We start from the raw sequence: 24148 nt of genomic DNA, 5'->3' as shown, positions 1-24148 counted from the left end.
TCGAATCGGCGTAGTGTGCGCACTCCCATACATGCCCATACTGATCAACAGCCCGACTAAACTTAGTCAACGTAGAAAGAGATATCGAGCGAGGCGAGGTAGTGGTGGTAGTCATCTTCTTAGTTTAATTGTCAGGTAGGGCGACACACCATCCGTTTATAGTTAAGTTTTTTTCGACTAATAATGATTTTCGTGAACTTATTATAAAGACACAAGGTATACCTAGTAATTTGTAAGTGCATTGAACTTAACTCTTTTTGTATCTCGTTAATCGTTCAAATATTTTTGCTTAGCAACTTTGAGACCGATATGCTGTCGACCCTGCGACCTTCCGGAGTGAGGGTGTCGGTGCCGACTCTCGCTGGAGATCCCAGACTGCCAAGAATTCCTCATCAAAAAATAAGGTAACCTTACGTCGTATTTGCTATTAAAGTTTCAACAGGAGTTCTGCACTAAAGTAACCACATCCACATATCATTCAGGCAGGGGATAACGGAGTGAATTCTTGCGACTATGTAAAAAAGCACCGAAATATAAAATTTATTGTGCATAAAGGGTACATAACATTTACAGTAGCTCGCGCAAATACTTAGCAACATACTTCGCTTCGCCATAGCGCGAATCTTCGGGTTATCGTTATGTGTGTGGCGTAGGGGTTATAAAAAATCTAAAATAGATAATTATTTTGATGCTTTTACTTTTATTTTGCAGAGAAGACGTGTTCGAAAGATGGATACGCACATCGAAGACCAACCAGAAAAGATGGTTGAAAAATAGCATCTTATCATAAACTTTGAAACAGTCGATAAGCGATAATAAAAATAAGAAATGTATGCAGTAAGAATAAAATAGAGATTCAGTGACTTATAAAAACGTTTGTTAATATTTAATATAATTTTTATTTGATTACAATATGTCAGTAACAATAAAAATCAGTTTCATGAATTCGCTTTTTATTTTAATTTTATAATACAACAATAATACATACTTACCTACTTATTTATTACATAAATAAAATATTTTGAACAAGTCAAGATTAAATTAATTACAAACGAATACGAGTATAAACAAGTATTGATAATAATGGCAAAATATTTGATACAATCATATCAAATTAAAAGATTTTGTATACATTTGTATAAAAATATTGTGATATAACATTTGGCATTTACACATACGGCCTAAGATAATATCTATACAGTTAATTAACTAAAGAAATAATTTTATCACATCAGTATTCAATGGTAACACATTTGGTTTTGAGGTATTCGTTCAATGCTTCTTGACCTGAAACAAAACAATTATTATTAGTAAAGTTGCACAATATAATAAACTAGTCAAGAACTATTATCAGGTCAGTTTAGTATTTAATCACAGTATTCGTCACACAAAACATATCTAGGGAAACTGTGCCGCGTGGGATATGTCACGCGTGAGCATTCTCTGGTATTGACCATCGCTTATTGAAGCGGTCTGGTCCGCGGATTTTTCCACTTTGTTCACCCGGGTGATATTATCACCTGTGTGAAAAATGTGGAATTTTGGTCACCTCATATCACTCAGGTGAATAAAGTGGAGGAACCTGGTCCGCGCGAGAACACGCCTTTGGCCAAATAGCATTACCCAAGTTCATTAACGCGCCTCTGGCCAAATAGCCTTATGCCCGTTTCCACCACCAATCCCTAATTTTTAAGTGATTATTGCCCGTTTTCACCATTAATCCCTAATTATTAAGTGTCCCCTATGTAAAAAAAGTTCCTGTTATTTGTTACCATAAGGGGTCATTTAAAAATTAGGGATTGAAGTTGAAAACGGGCATAAGAATTTTGTTTTCATAGGGGTCACTTAAAAATTAGGGATTGATGGTGGAAACGGGCATTCATCTCATAAATGTAGTCTTACCTAAATCCTTTCCAAATCCGGACTGCTTGAAGCCTCCGAAAGGCGCGGCGACGTCCGTCTTGTTGTAGGTATTGACGAACACGGTGCCGGCGTCGATCCGCTCTGCGAACTGTAACGCGCGGGACACGTCTCTCGTGAACACGCCGCTCGCTAGCCCGTACTCTGTGGCGTTCGCCCGACGGATCACGTCGTCTAGGTTTCTGGGAACAAACAAGTATAGCTGGTTAGGGAATGTGCATTTTTAAAATATTTATTTATAGCTTAGGTATTCTATTTTTAAGTACCGGAATCGAACTACAAATAAAAAAGATACGAGTTTTTTTAACGTTCTATGGGATCAGCTCATCGTGACGTCACACAACACGCGCCCATAGTAGCTATTGGAACGCTGCTTGTTGTTTCAACGAGTAGTGACGTCACGTGATTTTAAAATTATAAAACGACAATATGATATCTGCAACTTGGGTATTTCTAGAGCTTTTTGAAAAAGAAAAAACTTACAGGTGGCTATAATTGCTTTGTTCTTAAAAAAATATTTCAGTCTAGCCCTAAAAACGTTATTCTAGAATGTAGTTAATATACTTTGGCAAATAAACCTAACTGACCACAAAATATTTTTGTTAAAAGTTTTGTGTACAGTGTTGGTTTAAGTCTTTTCACGCTCGCCAATTCAATTAATTTTAATGTAAAACAATTGTTTTTATCATGTTATAAGCAATTTATAATAATCCTAATATAAATAATGAGAAATAAAGAAATGTAAACCGTAAGTTGTACTGGCAGGCACTCACTTGCTGCTAAACTTGCTGATTATCATGATGGGGCCAAACGACTCCTCTTTGGCGATGTACATGTGGTCGGCCACGCCTGTGAACACGGTAGGCGCGAAGAAGTAGCCCTTACGCTCCACGCGCTTGCCGCCCAGCACTAATGTCGCGCCCTCTTTCACGCCGCGCTCGCAGAACTGAAATAAACGAATAGATTATTAGAATATTATGATCTGATTCATTATATCATATCATATCAGAAGCCATATGAATGGTTAAAGTAAGGTAAAATGCAGGCATAAACAACTGTTGGGAAAGTCAACGGCTAACCACGCAGCGGTAAGAGTAATTTTATTATTCTATGTTTTGCCCAAGGTCAGCTGGGGATGTACTGATCATTTTTATGTGTGTGCAATAAAGTCTTTAAATAAAACAATTAAATAAATCTAGAGTACTGACCTAGTTAAGGTCGTTTTATATTGATTTTAAGGTCGGTGTCGTAAACTATTCTTCTAATTTCTGCTCTCCCTCACAAAACTATAAGTCTCACTCGAAACTAATTCCACTTAATTTTAAAGACACGTTTTCAATACTTGATGGTCCATTCAGTAAAGTCACGCGTCATCAAAATGTGCTGAATATGTTAATCCAAATGAATAAATAAATAAATACGTTTATTTTCGTGCACGCCACCTATTAATGTAAATAATGTCGTGTACGTACATCTTCCATGAATCCTGCTAAGATGCAGTAATCTGCATTATATTTATATTATATATTTTACGAAACCCTATTTTTTTCCAAAATAAAATGTAGCCTATGTTACTCGTGGATAATGTAGTTTTCGAATGGTGAAAGAATTTTTAAAAACGGTCCAGTAGTTTTTGAGCATATTCATTACAACCAAACAACCAAACAAACAAAGTTTTCTTCTTTATAATATTAGTGTAGACTTGCATACCTCCACAAGTTTATTAAGATGCGCCTCATGATTCTGCGGTCCGTGCGCGGTGCCCCTATGCAGCGGGTCTCCGATCACGATCTTGCGCGTCTCGGCCACGACGCGTCGTACGAACTCGTCGTGGATCGTCTCCTCCACGAACAGGCGGCCGGCTGCGATGCAGTTCTCGCCTTTGTTGAAAAATACTGACGCCATGCCCTGGGAAGTTAGAAGAGGTTTATGAATAACTGACAAGTTTTTAAACAGAGACTAACAAAGGTGACTGAGTTTCTTCCGCCACTTCTTCTCAGCACCAGCCCATATGTTGTCCCGAAGTGGTGGTAGGGCAAGCTGTGTATATTTGGGACGTGTATAAGTGCCCTGGAAGTGCCTGTGTACTTAATAAAATAAAAAAATAAAAAATAACTAGGAGAAAATAAGAGGAAATCATTGCCAAACAGCTGCATATTACCATACTTATTATTATTCTGTGATATTACTTAAAACTGCATAACAACATTGTTTAGGTACATTTAATGTTAAGTAAGCTGTAATAAATAATTAACTTTTAGCTTAAATATTCTAATAAATGTAATATAGCTGTTGAGTTACTGAATAAACTAAATAAATAAAATAAATAAACTTATAATGGGGCTATAATAACTAAACTGGCTGTATCTGTACAGTTCCGGCAGGTTTCCGTGGATTCTATAAGAGGACATTATAGAAGAAGTAGGAGAACTTTAGTTCTCACTCGGTTGGCCAGCCAGCCAAGGCCAAATCCAAATCTGCGTATCTGGTAATCTAGAGAGGACCGTACTCCTGCAGTGGCGACTAAATATAAATAACTCACATTTCTAACGGCCTTGTCCAAGTCGCAATCCTCGAAGATGACGAGAGGCGACTTGCCGCCCAACTCTAGAGACACTTTCTTCATGTTGGACGCCGCGCACGACGACATTATCTGCTGGCCTGCATCAAGAAATCAATTCATAAACAACCAATTAAAACTTGGGCTCACCCCAGATTGGTTTAGTGGTGCCCTAGGATTTTGGGCTACCGATTCAAAGATGACAGTTATGTAGTATAGTCTGGTCGCCGAGCACGTAGAATTTTGTCCAATGACCCCAAGCTACCTATCCTTATCGCTCGCGCGTAATTATATTGCTGTCGCGACTGGGCGACGGGCGGCCGCAGTGAGTGTGCGAGCGAAAATTCTACGTGCTCGGCGACCAGACTTTAGTCACTCATGAGCTATGATACGACATACCTGAAAAATGACCCTAGATACGCCAATGCTTGGGCTCAAGGCATCCTGGCACTGACTTCTTGACGGGAAAGTTAAGCGTTATGTTTCGCCCATACATTGTTCGCCTAAGAACCAACTGTGCAAAACATACTTAATAGGTTCGAAACGATACGACTCTGTATGTGAGAACAATGGTTCCTGAAGGACACTTCCTAAGAAGTAATATTGCATACTACGGTGCTCATACAATTTTTCGGTGCTAACATTTGTGCAAGCAAGTTTTAACGCAGGTAATTTTTAAATGAAAGTTATCTAAGGGCTTTGTCTAATCATGTACGTACCGATAGGTGTGCTGCCAGTAAATCCAAGCTTCCTGACCAGCGGATGGTCGGCCATCGCCTGTCCGGCCACGCCGCCTGCCGGGCAGGATGTTGATGACGCCGTGCAGGATGCCCGCTCGCGCCGCTAACTTTAGTGCCGTTCGCGCAAGTAATCTCAATGAATGATCTCTCTGGTCACATCACTTACCGATAGGCGTGCTACCAATGAATGCACACCGGGCATTCGCTGCGCGTGTTGGAAACAATAGAAACCGTATCTCGCGTCTGCACCACACTGCGCTGCTCATACTATTTCCCGATAAAGACACCTCGCGAGTTTTAGTGTAGGCCCTTAGCGCCGTTATCGCAAGTTAATGAAAGATTTCTTGGATCACAGTACGTACCAATAGGCGTGCTGCCAGTGAATCCCAGCTTCCTGACCAGTGGATGGTCGGCCATCGCCTGTCCGGCCACGCCGCCACTACCGGGCAGGATGTTGATGACGCCACGCGGAATTCCCGCTCGCGCTGCTAGCTCGGCGAACTTCAGTGCCGTTAGCGCAAGTAATCTTACCCAAGTTTGTCGCCATAACAATGTTAACAGCATTGTTGTGTTCCGGTAATTAGAGTAACGCCCGAATTCACAAACATTACTATGAGGTTTCACAGTGCGCGTGGACGCACAGGGTGACACACGAACCAATCACAGAGCTCTATTTCTGCTTCACTTAAACAAGCATCGTTTGTGAATACGGGCGTTAGCTAATAAGGTGGCATTATTGGTAGCCAGGTTTCCTTGTAGTGGAGGATTCCGGGTGCAGCTTGCTTCCATTTTAGGCCTGATCATTACTTTCCATTAGGTGAGATGCAGGTCAGAGTCCCTTCGTTGTGGATAAGAAAAATATTATAAATCTAAGGGCTTTCTTTGGTCACCACGTACCGATAGGTGTGCTCCCAGTGAATCCCAGCTTCCTGACCAGTGGATGGTCGGCCATAGCCTGTCCGGCCACGCCGCCGCTGCCGGGCAGGATGTTGATGACGCCTCGCGGGATGCCCGCTCGCGCTGCGAACTTTAGTGCCGTTCGCGCAAGTAATCTCAATGAATGATCTCTCTGGTCACATCACTTACCGATAGGCGTGCTACCAATGAATGTACACCGGGCATCCGCTGCGCATGTTGGAAACCGTATCTCGCGTCTGCACCACACTGCGCTGCTCATACTATTTCCCGATAAAGACACCTCGCGAGTTTTAGTGTAGGCCCTTAGCGCCGTTATCGCAAGTTAATGAAAGATTTCTTGGATCACAGTACGTACCGATAGGTGTGCTCCCAGTGAATCCTAACTTCCTGACCAGTGGGTGGTCGGCCATCGCCTGTCCGGCCACGCCGCCGCTGCCGGGCAGGATGTTGATGACGCCGTGCGGGATGCCCGCTCGCGCTGCTAACTTTAGTGCCGTTCGCGCAAGTAATCTCAATGAATGATCTCTCTGGTCACATCACTTACCGATAGGCGTGCTACCGGTGAATGCACACCGGGCATCCGCTGCGCATGTTGGAAACCGTATCTCGCGTCTGCACCACACTGCGCTGCTCATACTATTTCCCGATAAAGACACCTCGCGAGTTTTAGTGTAGGCCCTTAGCGCCATTATCGCAAGTTAATGAAAGATTTCTTGGACCACAGTACGTACCGATAGGCGTGCTGCCAGTGAATCCCAGCTTCCTGACCAGTGGATGGTCGGCCATCGCCTGTCCGGCCACGCCGCCTGCCGGGCAGGATGTTGATGACGCCTCGCGGGATGCCCGCTCGCGCTGCTAGCTCGGCGAACATTAGTGCCGTTGGCGAAAGTATCTTACCTGAGTGTGTCGCCATAACAATGTTAACAGCATTGTTGTGTTCCGGTAATTAGAGTACCTAACGCCCGAATTCACAAACATTAATAATAATAAATATCCTTGGACATTTTACAAAATTGAAAAATTAAAATAGAATTCACAAACATTACTATGAGGTTTCATAGTGCGCGTGGACGCACAGGGTGACACACGAACCAATAACAGAGCTCTATTCAACGCTGTGCGTTTGATTTTCTGCTTCACTTAAACAAGCATCGTTTGTAAATACGGGCGTTAGCTAATAAGGTGGCATTATTGGTAGCCAGGTTTCCTTGTAGTGGAGGATTCCGGGTGCAGCTTGCTTCCATTTTAGGCCTGATCATTACAAATACAAATACAAATCTATTTATTCAAAAAGTAAGTACATGCATATAAAAACAAGCAACAAATGTTTAAGTACAGACATTAATGTATCTTACAAAATATTATGATTCTAAAAACATTGAGCTTTGCTTCCTAAGTTAGGGCAGAGCCCTGTATTTTAGGATAAGCAAGCGCTCTTCCCATAGCGAAAATTCGCAAAAAGATACATTTTATAGCTAACTAGGTAAATGTAATTTTTGACACTGGTAGGTATCTCGAAACAAAACGTGTTATAACAAGTTTAACAAAATTAAAATCTATTCACATTACAATGCATTATAAAGCATATTTCCCTTGAGTGTAATGATAAAGGGCATTTGTAATCAGGACTATAAATTACAGAAGTAGAAGAAAATAGTAATGATTTGACTTAAAGTTAATAAGAAGTATTGACTATTCAATCACAGTCAATAACTCTTCAGTCTCATCGTATGTTTTCTGTTGAAGCCACGCCTTAAGAGCTGTGCTACATTCATACCTACTCAATGGATAAATTTTAAGATGTCTATTTATTTTATTATACAAAAATGGTCCAATGGAAGAAAAAAATTTTTTACTAAATTTTGTTTTTGAAATTACTCTAGATTCGATAACAATGTCTTTACGACGCTTGGTTTTTATCCTCTCTGGCTCAAAATTCAATAACTGATGTTGTCTTTTAATAGTACAAAGAATAAACAGCTGACGAACTGTAAGTACTTGACAATCTTTATATAAAAATGTCGTGGAATAGGAAAAAGGTCTAAAAGTGCAAACTTTTAACACAGCTCTTTGGGCCCTCTCTAAAGTTATCATGTTAGATTTGGGAGCACCTCCCCAACAGGATATGCAATAACTTATAAGAGACTCACACAGGGCTTGATAGACCTGTAGTAGTAGACCTCGTTGAGCTACATTTCTTAAGTTTTTAAAGACATAAATTAGTTTTCGCACACGTCCAGTTAAAAGCTGCAAATGAAGTTTAAAACTTAGATTTTTGTCTACCAATACTCCCAGATACCGAATAACTCCAACCCTCTCCACATTTGGGCACTGGCAAAGTGAAGAAAGATTGGTGGTCAACGATCGATAACAATTATGGGCAATAATTTTGTATGTGTCAATTGGTTGCGTTGTGTTACGTATTGAAAATGTGAGGTACTTAGTCTTATCCGCATTTAAAGTTAATTTATTGTTGCGTAACCAGTTTTGCACAAGATTGAAAGACTGTTGTGCCACTTGAAAAGTTTTTTCCCAATCGCTTTCCTCAAAAAGAAGCACTGTGTCATCTGCATAACAGATAGACCTTCCTGAAAGCAAATTCATCTTACAGAGATCATTTATGAAAATTGTAAACAATGTGGGACCCAAAATACTGCCTTGCGGCACACCATAGTGGACAGGTAAATAAGTGCTTTTATGATTTCCGATTTTGACCGCCTGTAATCTGTTTTGCATGTAGCTCCTAAATAGGCTTAGTTGTTTTCCGCGTATTCCAAGTTTTTCAAGTTTATTCATTAGGATTGGGACAGAGACCGTGTCAAAAGCTTTCGCTAAATCCAAGAAAATTGCTAAACATCTTCTGCCAGAGTCCAAATTCTGCGTTATAAATTTAATAACTTCTTGTATTGCACCTTCTGTATTTTTTCCTGGTCTAAAGCCGAATTGATTTTGCGCCAGTAAATTATTAGAGTCCAAAAAACTAATGAGGCGTTTATTAATAATTTTTTCCAATAACTTGGATAAAGCGGGAAGAATGGCAATTGGTCTGTAGTTGTTGACTCGGTCCCTGTCCCCTCCCTTGTGTATTGGTATTACTATCGATTTTTTGAGAGCATCTGGAAATACACCAGTATCCAAACACCTGTTGAAAATATGAGTGAGTATCGGAACAAGCACATCCTTGTGTGTTTTAAGAAAACCGTTTGAAATGTTATCCCAACCGATAGAACACTCATTTTTAAGACTCATAATGAGGGATTCAATTTCAGCTTCATCAGTGTTTATAATAACGAAAGAATTTAGGGGAGCAGTTGTTTCATTACAAGAGTTGGAAAGGCGATCGACTGTTTGAATTTTTTCGGCTAAAGACTTTCCGATATGAATAAAATAATTATTTATGTGATCCACGGCTAAATCGGGTGAGTTGTGGGATAATAGCAGTTCGTTTGGACATGATTTGGGTTTTTTAGTGAAAGTTATATTTTTTAGTACATTCCAGAGTTTCTTTTTATCCTTTCCAGCACTAGATATTAGATCTCGTTCATATTGCCTTTTTGTGTTTTTAAGTAGATTATTGCAAAAGCACTTGTATCTCTTGTAAGTTGTTTGGATGATTTCATTATTTGGATTTTGCTTAGCTTTTCTAAAAAGACTGTCTCTATTTTTTACACAACGGAGTAAACCTGGTGTCATCCACGCCTTCAGAATTCTTTTATTATTAACGATTTTGCAGGTTGTAGTGTTTTTCAGGTGTAGATTAGATATAAGCTCAATTAATCGATTAACAGCAAGGTTGGGATCATGGATGTCGTAAATAAAACTAAAATCTGTATTTCTCATATCTAAGGTCAGATTTGCCACATTTAGTTTAAGAACTGTATTTGATTCAGATAATTTAGATTCAGGAGCAATACCAGACTTCAGACAAAACAGTACCGCACTGTGGTCAGTAACATCGGACTGATTACTTTCCATTAGGTGAGATGCAGGTCAGTCCCTTTGTTGTGGATAAGAAAAATATTATAAATCTAAGGGCTTTACTTACCGATAGGCGTGCTCCCAGTAAAGCCCAGCTTCCTGACCAGTGGATGATCGGCCATCGCCTGTCCGGCCACGCCGCCGCTGCCGGGCAGGATGTTGATGACGCCGTGCGGGATGCCCGCTCGCGCTGCTAACTTTAGTGCCGTTCGCGCAAGTAATCTCAATGAATGATCTCTCTGGTCACATCACTTACCGATAGGCGTGCTACCGGTGAATGCACACCGGGCATCCGCTGCGCATGTTGGAAACAATAGAAACCGTATCTCGCATCTGCACCACACTGCGCTGCTCATACTATTTCCCGATAAAGACACCTCGCGAGTTTTAGTGTAGGCCCTTAGCGCCGTTATCGCAAGTTAATGAAAGATTTCTTGGATCACAGTACATACCGATAGGCGTGCTGCCAGTGAATCCTAACTTCCTCACTAGCGGATGGTCGGCCATCGCCTGTCCGGCCACGCCGCCGCTGCCGGGCAGGATGTTGATGACGCCTCGCGGAATGCCCGCTCGCGCTGCTAGCTCGGCGAACTTTAGTGCCGTTGGCGAAAGTATCTTACCTAAGTGTGTCGCCATAACAATGTTAACAGCATTGTTGTGTTCCGGCAATTAGAGTAACGCCCGAATTCACAAACATTACTATGAGGTTTCACAGTGCGCGTGGACGCACAGGGTGACACACGAACCAATCACAGAGCTCTATTCAACGCTGTGCGTTTGATTTTCTGCTTCACTTAAACAAGCATCGTTTGTGAATACGGGCGTTAGCTAATAAGGTGGCATTATTGGTAGCCAGGTTTCCTTGTAGTGGAGGATTCCGGGTGCAGCTTGCTTCCATTTTAGGCCTGATCATTACTTTCCGTTAGGTGAGATGCAGGTCAGAGTCCCTTTGTTGTGGATAAGAAAAATATTATAAATCTAAGGGCTTTACTTACCGATAGGCGTGCTCCCAGTAAATCCTAGTTTCCTGACCAGTGGGTGGTCGGCCATCGCCTGTCCGGCCACGCCGCCGCTGCCGGGCAGGATGTTGATGACGCCACGCGGAATTCCCGCTCGCGCTGCTAGCTCGGCGAACTTCAGAGCTGTTAGTGGGCATACCTGTAGGCATTGTTACCAGAATTAGGGTAGCTGACACCACTAGTTGACTTTATTATCCAATAAAAAGACACAACTTCTTAACATTTCATTCAAATCCTAAAGACCAAGGGTAAGTTTTCAATTGGCTGTTTAATTTGAATTCTAGTAGTGGAATCAATAAATAAATCACCAACTTTCGAGGTCACAACCAGATGACGTCTTACTTCTCGTTACCCTAAAAGATCTATTGTGCTTTGACAGCCCATAAAAACTATGTCAATTGACTGGGTAAAGATGAGAATATCAGGCCTTTTCAACCCATATAGCCAGCGTCAAAAATGTAGGCCAAATCCTCCATTCACCTCTGGTAAATAGCGTGGCAGCGTTACTACAGTGAATATTAAACGTCCTGATGATAATTACATCCAATAGGCTAGTTTCCTAAAAAAATTTTTTTAGTCCGTCATGTTTAATATCAAAAAATATTGGACACGTATATTTTTATTTGTCAATCTAACAAATAATTACATAGTTATGGTGCGTTGAAGTTCCGCACGTGCACTTTTATGCACGCGTTGACGTCACGGGCCTCTTCTTATGAACTTTGGCGCGCTTTATCTCTTTAAATTTTCATTAGTTTGAAAAAGTGAAAAATACGTGTAGAGTATTTTTTGATAAGTTAACTGACGGACTAATTAAAACTCTTGATTTTTGACCCAGGAAACATCCCTATTATATACGGGACTGTTTCCATAGCTACATATTCTCCAAAGAACTGTCAAGTATTACTGCTTTTACATAGTATAAGGAGATAACTTACAGCCGCCGGCTTCATGACGACAGTGTTGCCGGCCGCGAGGCAAGCGGCCATTTTCCACGACAGCATCATGAGCGGGTAGTTCCACGGTGTGATGAGCGCGCACACGCCGATCGGTTCCTGCGAGTAACAAACAAATACTATACATCTATTTATATCTTTGTTATTAGGGTGACGTCATAGTACGTAGTTACGTACTAAGGACCACAATTCTAGCCACCCATTTTCGGTCATATCGTCTCGTTCTATCGCAAAGAATCACCATTATTTTGATGAGAGCGAGAGAAAAAATAGACTTTCTTCATTCTGCATCTTGTGCAGTCGTAATAAGAGCGATTTTCCCCAATACAGTTGTTTGATAGTTGCCAAATTTTTAAAAAGTTTTCACTCCTGATAATGAACAACTTTTACTATGGGATGATGGTGCCTTACCAAACCTTTTGACTAGGGCGGAGAGAGTAGACCAAATCCTCCATTAGCCTCTGGTAAATGAGAGGGTGGTGCTCCAACAGTAAACACTAACCCCTTACTAATAAAAAGTTACACACTCGTTGAACAGTAGTAGTAGTAGTAGTTTAAAGTGACATTTCCATACTAAACGTCAATTTAATCAAGTGTTTAACGAGCAAATAACTTTTATTGGTAAGGGGGTAAGTGAAAATCTTATCGATGATTTTAGAAGAAAAAAAATGTATAGGCTTATCGCATCCTAGGTGATGAATTTGTTCATAAAAATTAAATATGACAAGCATCGAACCTTCTTCGTGATGGTGAGGTTCCTGTTAGGCCGCGCGTGGTTGATGGGTATCGTGGCGCCCTGGATCTTGTCGCACCAGCCCGCGAAGTAGCGCCACGTGTCGATGGACATGCCCACGTGGGTCTTGAGAGCTAAAGTGTATACAGCGCCCGAGTCTATTGACTCTATGGTCGCTAGCTCCTCTTTGTGTTGCTCCATTAGGTCGGCTAATCTAGAAGTTTAGAAAAGAGAAATCTATAACTCATATCATCATCATCCATTGCATCCATCGTTAAACCCACCATTAGAAAATATATCTAAAAGTTTAAGGTTGTTTAAACTCAGTTATAGATAGCATAAATGTTTGTATTTCTGCTAGTTTTTATGAAAGCACTAAAGTGCGCATAAATTGAGACATCAAAAATCTAAAGAGTTACAAAAGCAAACAATCCATCCACATGTTGCGGGCAATATGGTGCATGTTTCAAGTATGTTTTGACCATATGGGTTGGCTATGTAGCCAAGGTGTTATAATTGATATTATATTGTGTCTTCCTTATTATGGGCGAAATAGAATTATTTAGAAATAAAAGATACCCACTTGAATAATAACTGTCCTCGCTCCCTCGCGCTGATTTTGGCCCATTCTCCCTCGTCAAAAGCTTTCTTGGCCGCCTTGACCGCGCGGTCCACATCCTTGGCAGACGCGCACTGCACTTTGCAAATCTCACTCTCATCCGTCGGGTTCACTATCGACAAAGTCTTCCCGCTGTCTGAATTCACAAATTCACCGTTTATAAACAACTGCGTAGGGAATTTAACCTTCCTTTTGTTCACTTCTAACTCCACACCGTCGTACACTATTTCTTGGGCACCCGAACCGCCTCTCGATTTGAGAATTGCTACCGTATAGAACTCTTTGAAGGTCGTATTCATGTATACGTCTTCGTTTTGAAGTTCTATACTGGCTAAGTCTTTCACTTCTTCTACTAATCGGACTACGTCCATAGACCCGGCGCCGCAGTCGAAGAAATCTGTGCCGTCTTCGATGTCCACTCTAAGGATGGCTTTCCAAACGTCTCGGAAACTTTCGACGAATTGTTTCTCTTCTGCTGTAAGTTCTAATGTCACTTTGTTCTCGTTTGCCTTGTAGAAGTTCTGTGCGTTTATCATCTTGCCGTTTACTTTTAGTCTTTGGACGTTGACCTAAAAAAAATATTAAGGTGAGATCCGACTCTTCTAAAACTACCACAGATGAAGAAGGTATAAGATATCCGTAATAAACGGCAATCATTTAGCCTAGGCACACACCACCAACTTTTAGTTGACCGATATAGTTGGGCCCGATTCTAATTGTGCGCACTTTCATACATACATGCCCATACTGATTAACAGCCCGACCCAACTATTGGCCAACTAAAAGTCGGTGGTCTGCGCCAAGGCTTAAGAGCATATTCTAGTAATTTAATTATAGCGTTAAGAGTTGTTCTCAAACAAATTTGAATATTATAAATAACTTGAAAAAATCGAACTGCATAAGGCGGGAATTGAACCCACGACCTTCCGCTTGCCGGGCGACTGCTCTTCCAACTGAGCTACTTAGACACTGGATGAACCCGTCGAAATTTTCAAGTGTAATACGCTGTTACGGGGGTTCAATTCCGGCCATAGGCAGTTCGATTTTTTCAAGTTATTTATAATTTTCATATTCTAGTACTCGGAGTTTGTATGAAAAATGATATGAGCAGTATTACTGATGCTTGGGTTTTTAACATACTTAGTTGAAGACTTAATTCAATAGTAAGTAGAATTCAATAATGTTAGATCACGTACCTTAACACCATCATTAGCAGTAATCAGCAGTCCAGCCTCATGAATAATGGCGGCTTCCTTCAGTCCCGGTATCACCAGCCTTTCCCCGTCAGTTTCAACGTCACCCTGCCATAGACTAGAGCCGAAGAATTTGACTTCGACGGTCGCGTCACTGCCCTCCGTGACGCCATCTTTAGTCTGTGGTTGGATGAAGGCGGTCGCGCCGGGGGAGGAGTCTAAACCTCGAATGAAGTTGTGGAGAGCCACGCCCCCTTTTGTGAAGTCGATCTAAGAAAAAAATGTGCGTTAAGATTCTTTTTCATTCATATTGGAACACAACTGGGGCATATTTGTTTAGTCTTATTTGGAGGTGAGCTGTATCTACTTCCCAAGTTCAAAGCAGACGATAACACATAAAAAACCGTGGCAGTGTGTGGTTGTATTAGATAATATTATGCAACTAAAATGCATTGTAATGTGTTGGCGACTGTCTTACTTCAATGCAAAAGATCTTAGCCAAGTAAGCTGGTTTGTGAGTTTATGTATTGTATTAAACACATGTAAAATAATTTGTCTACTATAGTAGAAAGCATAGACTAAGACGAGAGGATCAAAATGGTGATTTACCTGGTGTGTTTCTGGTTTGAATAGAGCGGGGTCATACGTGGCGCCCTCCTCGGTCTGTGTGATTTTCGGGGCGTTGCCATTTGCGACCATATTGACGGATTCTGCTAGCGCCTTTATACCTGAAAAACAAATGTTTCAAAAATTAGAAATAGGCAGAAATATAAAATAGGGTGTTTTACCAAAAGTACGGACAGTACTGTCCCATTAACCCAGTAATGTCACCTAGCATCATAATCATACATGTTGATTGATTCGGCTGAAACGAACGATTGATTGTCTAAATCGAGCTTGTGTGTAAATTAATTAAGTCCACGGTGGCCAAGGACTTAAAGCGTGTACAGACAAATACTTCGATAACCCAGGACAAACTGTCCTGGCGCCTCAGAACAAGAAGAGCCGATCCCAAATAGTGGGAAAGAGAAAAGAAGAAGAAGTACATTACTCAATACTCAATATGTTTATTGCTTCCTTAAGTACATTGTACAATACATTAATTAAGTACACACGGAACATACCTTCAGGATACAAGTATTTGTTGTAAATAGAGTCGACTGTGTCATCAATAGTGACGGGGAAGACCTTCTGCATGAGGATTGGGCCGGTGTCGAGCCCGTCGTCCGCCCAGAATATCGACAAGCCGCATGTCGTGTCGCCTTCGATGAGAGTCCTGGGAAAAAATAGTCTTTAGTATAAAAATATTTTCGAATTTAAGCAGCGTTCTTTCAATGGCGACTAAAGCCCGGTCTGTGAGCACGTAGAATTTTGTCTAATGACCCCAACCAAGCTACCCATCCTTATCGCTCGCTCGTAATTATGTTGCTGTCGCGCTCGCACACTCACTGCGGGCGCCCGTCGCACAGTCGCGACAGCAATATAATTACGCGCGAGCGATAAGGATGGGTAGCTTGGGGTCATTGGACAAAATTCTACGTGCTCACAGACCAGACTATACATACACGTCTGCACCTCTATTGGCGCAAACTATTGTTGTAGGTTTGAGTGGTTTGAGTTAGTGCTGTAAGCTTAGGCGCAGACCACCGACTTTTAGTTAGCCAATAGTTGGGCCCGATTCTAATTGTATGTAGAATCCGTCGATACCAAATCGGTGTAATGTGCGCTCTTTCATACATCTCCATACTGATTAACAGCTCGACCCAACTATTGGCTGACAAAAAATTAGTGGTCTGCGGCTTGGCTAACACGATTTCACATATCTGTTTGCATTGAAACTTTGTTTGAGATAGTTTTTTGGTTTTTATCCATCTTAGGAAAGAAGAGAGAGATTTGTTGGAGATGTTCGCCTTTAACTGAATTCTCTTCTTAAATTACGATACGATAAACATATTTTTTAAGATCTATAAACTATGTAGCATGTAATAAACTATGTAGTAACTAGTATGGCACTTCGTTGAATGTGCGTATTTTTTTAGGTGATAAGACGCAAAAGTTACGTTTGTATCATAATAGGTATTAATATTCACATAAAGCATTTAAGAGATACGAAGTTAAAACATTTTGTCGTAACCAACTAAAAGTGCACGAGCTATATTGTATTCTGAATTTAAGCAATATGCAATAAGAAGATATTTAAACAATGTGTGATAAACTAAATATTGCAGTTAAATATCTATAGTTATCTCTTCATGGCAATTTGACGCAGTTACTTAATATTTATAATCATATCATTATATTTACGCCATATTATGATAAAAATTAAGGTTGTGTAAGTTCAATAAAAACATTTGGTTTTTACAAATCTCTACTATGGATCTATGTATGATTGTATGTGTATTATTTTAATTTGCGCTGACAAAGATAAATCAATATCTAGAGGAAAAAATACGCATTCCAACAGTATAATAACGGTAGTTTTCCGGCAAATATTTTAATATGTATGTTATTATAAACAGTTGTTTCCAGGGACTAGCATATTTCGCTGTGCGTCGGAATCGGACGTGTGCAAATTGCAGCTGTTAGGAATACAGCTGTGCTTACAAAATGAATTACGAAAATCAAACGCGTCGATATAATTATAGACGTACCTACGTAGACAGAGTGCATAATTTTATTGTTCTATAGCCTGCGTCACCAGTTTTTAACAATATAGGTAATCCTACTAATATAATAAATGCCAAAGTTTGTATGGATGTCTGGATGTGAACATGTTTGTTACTCTTTCACGCAAAAACTACCGAACGGATTTTGATGAAACTTTACAGTATTATTGTTTATAACCCAGAATAACATAGGCTATAATTTATGACGATCTGTGACAAACTAAATTTCACGCGGGTGAAGCCGCGGGCAAAAGCTAGTTATTACATAGCTTTTACCCGCGACTTCGCCGGCGTGGATTTCAGTTTGTCACAGATCGTTTTGAATTAGGTATAGGATATCTGATGTATAAATATGATACTGTAAAGTTTTTCAGTAGCTTTTTCGTAAAAGAATATAACAAACACCCATCAATTAAAATAGTAAGACACGGGTCTTAACGCGACGTTTATTAATGAGTTACATGTACTCATGGCTTGACGTTTCGGCTGCGATACTGCAGCCGAATAAACGTCGCGTTAAGACCCGTGTCTTACTATTTTAATTGAAATGGAACGCGAAAGTTTAAAATCTTAAACACCCATCAATTCATCCATATGCATACAATAAATAATACATAAACTTTCGCATTATTAGTAGGATAGTTGGATTTAACTTACCAGTTGATGGAGGAGGCGCCTCTGTGCCTTGGCAGTACGCTGGGGTGGTAGCAAATGCTCTCGTACTTGGGGTATGTGATCACCTCCATGGGGATGAATTGTGTGCAGAATGGCAGGACGTTGATGTCGGCATTTACCTGAAGAAAACCAAACAATTGCTTTATATGTGACTCTGGTTTTCTCGTGACTTCTTTCGAGAAGTTTGAGCTAGCTAGAATATAAAAATAATCGTACATGTAGCATTTAAATAGGTTCAAAAATTCTTTCATTTTTAATCTTTTTAAGAAAACTTTGTTCATAATCAATTGTAGCCATTGATCATTTGGGGGTGGTTGACTTGATGCGTTCGAAATAATTAATACGGTTTTGAGACTGATTCAATTAAATATTAGAACAGTCTCATACTCGAGTCTCAATTGAGGAAGCATCAATTCTGAAAACTTACCGGCCTAGGTGATCCAAAAGAATTTATTAATTACTGTTTTTACAGAGAGCTCCGTTTCTTTCATGGATAATATAATAGTGAACTATGGGTTATCGGGCAGGACGGGCAGCTGTTCAATAGCGCCGATTGTGATCTCTCATCTTGTCAGGGAGACGCAATAACAAAAAATTGCGCACTTATTTTTTAATCGGGCGCACTTAAGCTCTTTATAAAACTAATGTAGCATCATTCGAACTTCCACATCTGACTAATTTTAGTTATTTAGCTGCAAAAGAGCGGTCCAAAATATATTTCAGACTGCGCATTGTTTTTTTCAGACTGATGCTAAAAATAATACTCATTCCAAGACAGTTACGTTTGCGAATAGACTTGGATTTTTCAGACACTTATTTACATAAAAATGTGGCAAATTGACGGACGATAGTCCGCTATTTGCCAATTAGTAACACGGATGGGTATATTATTTGTTAGCACGTTATCAGGCGTGGAGAAGTGCCTATTCTTTTAGATTACAGGTCGTTTGCAGTCGTCATGGTAATAAAAAAATTGTCACGATTTTTTTTAAGTGTAAAAGAGCGATAGTGAGTGATTATTACTCTGAAGTAGGTACCTATCGAATTTTATTTTCGGACCATCGGAATTTTGATTCAAGCCCGCATGTCCAAACCAAACTAGGAAGATTATGTACGATTTTGCACTGTAAGTGCGATGTGAGATTTCGATTTTTACGACTAAATAACAGATGGGCAATACAATCTTTGGTCTAGCGGTAAACAAGCGAGATATTAATTTATATTTAAATTAGATTCATTCAAATCGATGCTAAACAGTTAGTACTAGTTATAATTAATCACGCAATATGTCCATATCAAGGACGTTGCTCTATCAAGTACCTATCAAGCTCAACTCAACTCTTGGCGCGAAACCCGATCGAACTAGTTCGATCAGCGACAACTTTTCACTAGGGACTTGTTGCGAAAGTTGCATTCTGGGGTAATAATTTAGTGTACTTAGTATCTAATTTAAATTACCGGTACATGGTACTGATACTGAGTTAAGGTACCATAAGATAGGAAAAGTACCAGTAGGTAAGCTATACAGTGTGAGTCACGTTAAAGTGTACATATGAAAATAGATAAAACTAGACCTATTTTTATCGACAAAATAGAGGTCAAATTTTTTTTGCGATTTTTTTTAAATTCTTATAGAATTTTTTTTATACAGGGTGTTGATTTCAATACCCGCCATATTTAGGGAGTTGATTAAGTAGCTTATTCTGATCACGAATCAGCAAAAAAACTGACTTCAATTTTTTTTTAAATTATATTTTAAATATCTACGATTTCCATAATCGACCACTACAGTGCAGAATAGTCCCCCAAAGCAAACGGCGCGCGGCGCTCACCCGGTGACCCGGGCAAGCGCTGCGCCCCCCGTCCCGCGCCCCACTACCCGCGCTCGCCCATGAGTCAGTCAACTATCAGCCACAATCAGCTGTGAGTTCAACGACGACTACTGGACGGAGCTTAATCCAAATCTACCCTAAAAATGTAATGAGTAAATTAGTTACTTACACCTTATCACGTTACGAGTTTATTTTTTGTTCTAAAAACTAATTAATTAAGTAGGTCTTTAATAAAAAAACCTTTTACACGAATTTGCTTCCTTCCGCAAAATAATTTTTTTTACAGAACCTACATTTTTTTTTAAAATTAAACCATGCTTTTATGTGTGTGATAAGCTTGTACCTACTTAACATTCAAAAGTACTGTAAACAGATGACAATAATGCTCTTTCATACAGGTTCGTTATTCCTTACATTTCTAGCTCTCTACCTTAATAACTTTTACGTCTTTACGATAGTAATTATTAAAATAAAACTTAACTTACCGCAAACTGAACACCTAGAAATAACACACTGGCAAACTCTTGTTCCTTCACTTTCGATAGGAGATAAGACAAGATTTTGTTTTTAAACTCGATTGATTTCAGTATCTAAACAAAATTTCTATCATTTAGCACTTCTTTCATTTAAATACAATAATACCGCCGCACGGATATCGGGCTCGCACAGTCGCACTGATACAATACATACTTCGTTCATCTTCGTGTTTCGGGCGTCATCGGCGCTCAATCGTGGATCATCGATTTTCTCCATTCATCAGTCCGATTTTGCTTCCCACGTAGAGAGGCTGCGCGCACGCTCCGCGAAATCTAGCTCGTATTTAGAATATTCCTAGTACTCAATCGCTATTTCTTTATTTCTTGCCTTGTAACATCAACTTTTCTCTTCCTCTCTGCTTGATAAATGTTTTCTAGTACATAAATTTCTTACTACCGTTACCGTGTTCTATCTCTGTAAAAATTTATTTTAAAACTAGCTGACCCGGCGAACTTCGTACCGCCTTAGCGTAGAGATTTTCTTAATATTTTTTTCCGTAAGAACCATCCTTGGACTTCCACAAACATTTAAAAAAAAGAATTATCGAAATCGGTTCAGCCGTTCACACGTGATGCCGTGACAACGCGAAACGGGTTTCATTTTTATATATTTTAAAATAATAACGTAATTTAATTTCTATCGGCGTTTAATTTAAATTCCCTGAACGACTGTTAGGCTGTTAGTTAGGTTCAGGTTAAACTTCCATTCTTCATAACTTACATAAAATAATTCATCATCATGTTCGTGATTATTTTAAATGAACTTAATTTCATTACTTACACGAAATAACTATCAAAATGTATTGATATTCTTATCGTTTTAATAATAACGATTGAGCTACTACAAATCATTTGCATTTGAGTATTTTGGAAGCTTGCTATAAGAGCATTAATTATGATAGGACGGATCTTTAGTTAACAAAGATCTTCGGTCATCGAATGTGCTTTTCTAATTGCAAATTTGCGATTTTTGATTGTTTTCTCGTGCGGTTTTGAGTAGTTAGTGTGTGAACGTGTGATAGTGAGTGTGGTAGGTAATAGTGAGTGAGTGTTAGGAATATGCCTAACCATACGTACAGTGCTCGTGAGTAGATACGTAAACATGGTTTACTGTTACGGGAGGGCACGTGGAAAGTTTCCACGTGAAAAGCAAGCTTTTCACGTTTCCACTGGAAACGCATCTGAAGTCGCATCGGTAAGTACCTAGCTCTAAACTTAAAGGACATTCCTTTTTAATGTAGGAAGTGAATAATCTGGTAATTTTGTGTAGAAAATACTCCCGCCGTCGCGGTAGGTAGTGGCGGAAAGCGCTCCAATACACTCACACACACATAGGAAACAGCAAACTAATTTAAAACGAACTTTAACTTTAGTTAGTCAAAGAAAAATACCTATTTACACTACCAACTTTACGTATCCTTCAGTAGACTATCCAACATGATAAGCGAGCGATCCGCGTAGCTCGATGGGTGCCCGTGCCACAGTAAACGTAGCTATTGCATTATTGCGAGCCATAGTACAGTTGATGTTGCACGGAAAATATTCGCTAAAAAATCCACTTTCGTTTGTAATTTATTTTTTGGTGGATAATGCGTTTATGTAAGTCATAATATATCACCTAAATAAATATGGCGAGTATTGAAATCAACACCCTGTATAAAAATATCAACACATAAGTAGGGAACTGATTTTATCATTATAGCTTCCCATTATAACTAAACTAAATGATATTATAACGTGCTCTGGGGTAATAAAATAGATATCTGAGGTCACAAGTGCAGTCGGGTGCTGTCCTCAAAATGACTGATAGAAATCACGCTTCACGGAAGTGTTAGATGTATTTTATAAACGTTAGGATGTATAGTCAGATGTTCGCTACTTAAAGTTCAACCGCAGGTTAACGCTTATCTCAAAATTGTTATTGTTAAAAATTATACAGTTAATTAGTGTTGTGAAGCATCAATGAGGTTTTTAATGAATCAAATAAATCAAGTATTTGTTATTTTTTTTTTAAAAACTTTCTGCACTTGATCTCTAAAGTTTTAGTATTTAGTCCCATCATTTTTTAAACAAGGTATAGGTAAGTATTTTTACAAATATTGTTAAAATCTTTGTCATGAAGATAGCATTTCTTCTTAAATCTTTGATGATGAGCAGTGATGAATACGAAACATTGCTCAAATTTTTTAGATAATTTTTTTAGATGTGAATATTTATTGAACGTAAATTAAATGCAATTTTTATTGAACGTAAATGGTACTTACGGATTTGTATTCTTTGTAAACTTCTGGTATGATTTTCCCTTTGATACGCCATGACTTGTATTTGTAAACTGGTACACCGTTTTGTGCAGCAATAGTAGCTGTAAATAATTTAATACTTACTTAAGTATACATACATAACATAAGTAATATCACATACAGGTACAAACTGCTTTAATTTTTTTCCTTTACTAAGGAATTTAAATTTCACACATTTTATGTCGCATAATGACTGGATGTTCTGTTTATTAATATTTAATTATATTAAAATTTATTACTGGTTAGTGAGATTTTACATAAAGACTTCTGAGTTTTATTTAATTAGGATTACCTTGATAAATGTACATCATCTTATTATTTCGTTTCAAAATAATAATATTTTTAATTATAATTAGTTAATTTATTAGAGTATGTACAGCATACAGAACTTTCAAAGGCGTAATAATATTATCCCAGTGTAAATAAAATAATTTCTAATAATAAAACTTACTTCTACCAAGAAATAATAATAAAACTTACCTAACGGGTCTTCTCGGTTGCCTTTGTCCAGAACTGTGAACACACCGGCAATCTCATGTCCATCTTTTACCAGTAGTTTGAACACTTCTGCGGCAAAGGTGCTTTGGCCTATGATAGCCACACGGAGCTTCTGTTTGGGCCTCTGATAATGATAATACACAGGTAAGAATACAATATTACTTTGAAGAAAAAAATATTATAATGTTGGTTATGAGTTTATGACTGTTTTTATGGTTATTCAAGAAGTAATTTATGAGGTGAAAATTAAAGAAAATTACTTACGTCTTCTGATATTGAAACAGGTGGCATTTTGTTAAATTATTTATAGACAAGAAATAAATTAGATCGTCAAATGGCTCCTCTGCACTGCGGGCAGAGCGCAGTTTGACTAACTGGATTCTATCCAGTCCCCGCTATTATATAAAGAAGTCGATTTACAAAGACCCCAGCCTTGACATCACTTATCTTGAAGATATTTAACGCTAAACCATTGTTGTTTTGATGAAAGTGGAAGTGTTTTTTCTGGCGCCAAAAATACTGTCATATTGACATGTGTGTCATTTTGAAAATTTTCGTTTCACGCGCGCATTTTTATTGATTGTTTTTTGGACGAAAATTTCCGAAGTAATAGTAAAAATAAAAAAAAGGAAATAAGACTCAAACTGGTAAAAATTCAGGATAAACTATGATTTGTAAGTTATTTAGATAATACAAGTAGAATATTTGAAATGCCCTTGAGCAAGTTCATTTGATGACGTTTCTTTTGGCGGGTGTTCTAAAAAACTTTGTTGTTGGTTTTTCATTCCTTTAAGAAATCGTTCTTTCTTTTCTTTTGGTCTTTTGGTAGGTATTGATTTTTGATAATAAATAGGTAATAAAGTCCCTAATAATATAAAATCACAAATAAGTAGGTACAATGTACCGAACGCAACTTCCAAAACTATTAAAAGTACCTTACTTACTTTATGTAGGTATAACTAATTTTGCAAGGGTTATTCATATTCGACAATTTGCTTCAAGTGA

General features: G+C 38.9%; 1 protein-coding gene across 1 annotated transcript; it reads right to left on the bottom strand.

The window, feature by feature from the left end:
• Positions 1–936: 936 nt before the first annotated feature.
• Positions 937–23665, bottom strand: LOC135082316 (cytosolic 10-formyltetrahydrofolate dehydrogenase). The gene is made up of 16 exons (XM_063977107.1): positions 23408–23665; positions 23126–23267; positions 22610–22707; positions 17960–18096; positions 15761–15912; positions 15246–15364; positions 14640–14906; positions 13408–14012; positions 12828–13038; positions 12074–12190; positions 11112–11274; positions 4463–4581; positions 3631–3828; positions 2694–2866; positions 1903–2102; positions 937–1287 (listed from the first exon to the last, which is right to left on the bottom strand). The coding sequence occupies exons 1-16, from the start codon at positions 23432–23434 to the stop codon at positions 1232–1234; spliced, it is 2784 nt and encodes a 927-aa protein (XP_063833177.1). The 5' UTR covers positions 23435–23665; the 3' UTR covers positions 937–1231.
• Between the last annotated feature and the right edge of the window lie 483 nt (positions 23666–24148).

The sequence above is a fragment of the Ostrinia nubilalis genome, chromosome 21, assembly GCF_963855985.1.
Source record: "Ostrinia nubilalis chromosome 21, ilOstNubi1.1, whole genome shotgun sequence".
NCBI lineage: Eukaryota > Metazoa > Arthropoda > Insecta > Lepidoptera > Crambidae > Ostrinia > Ostrinia nubilalis.
Note: the sequence above shows the minus strand (reverse complement) of the source record. Positions and strands in the feature narration are given on the sequence as shown.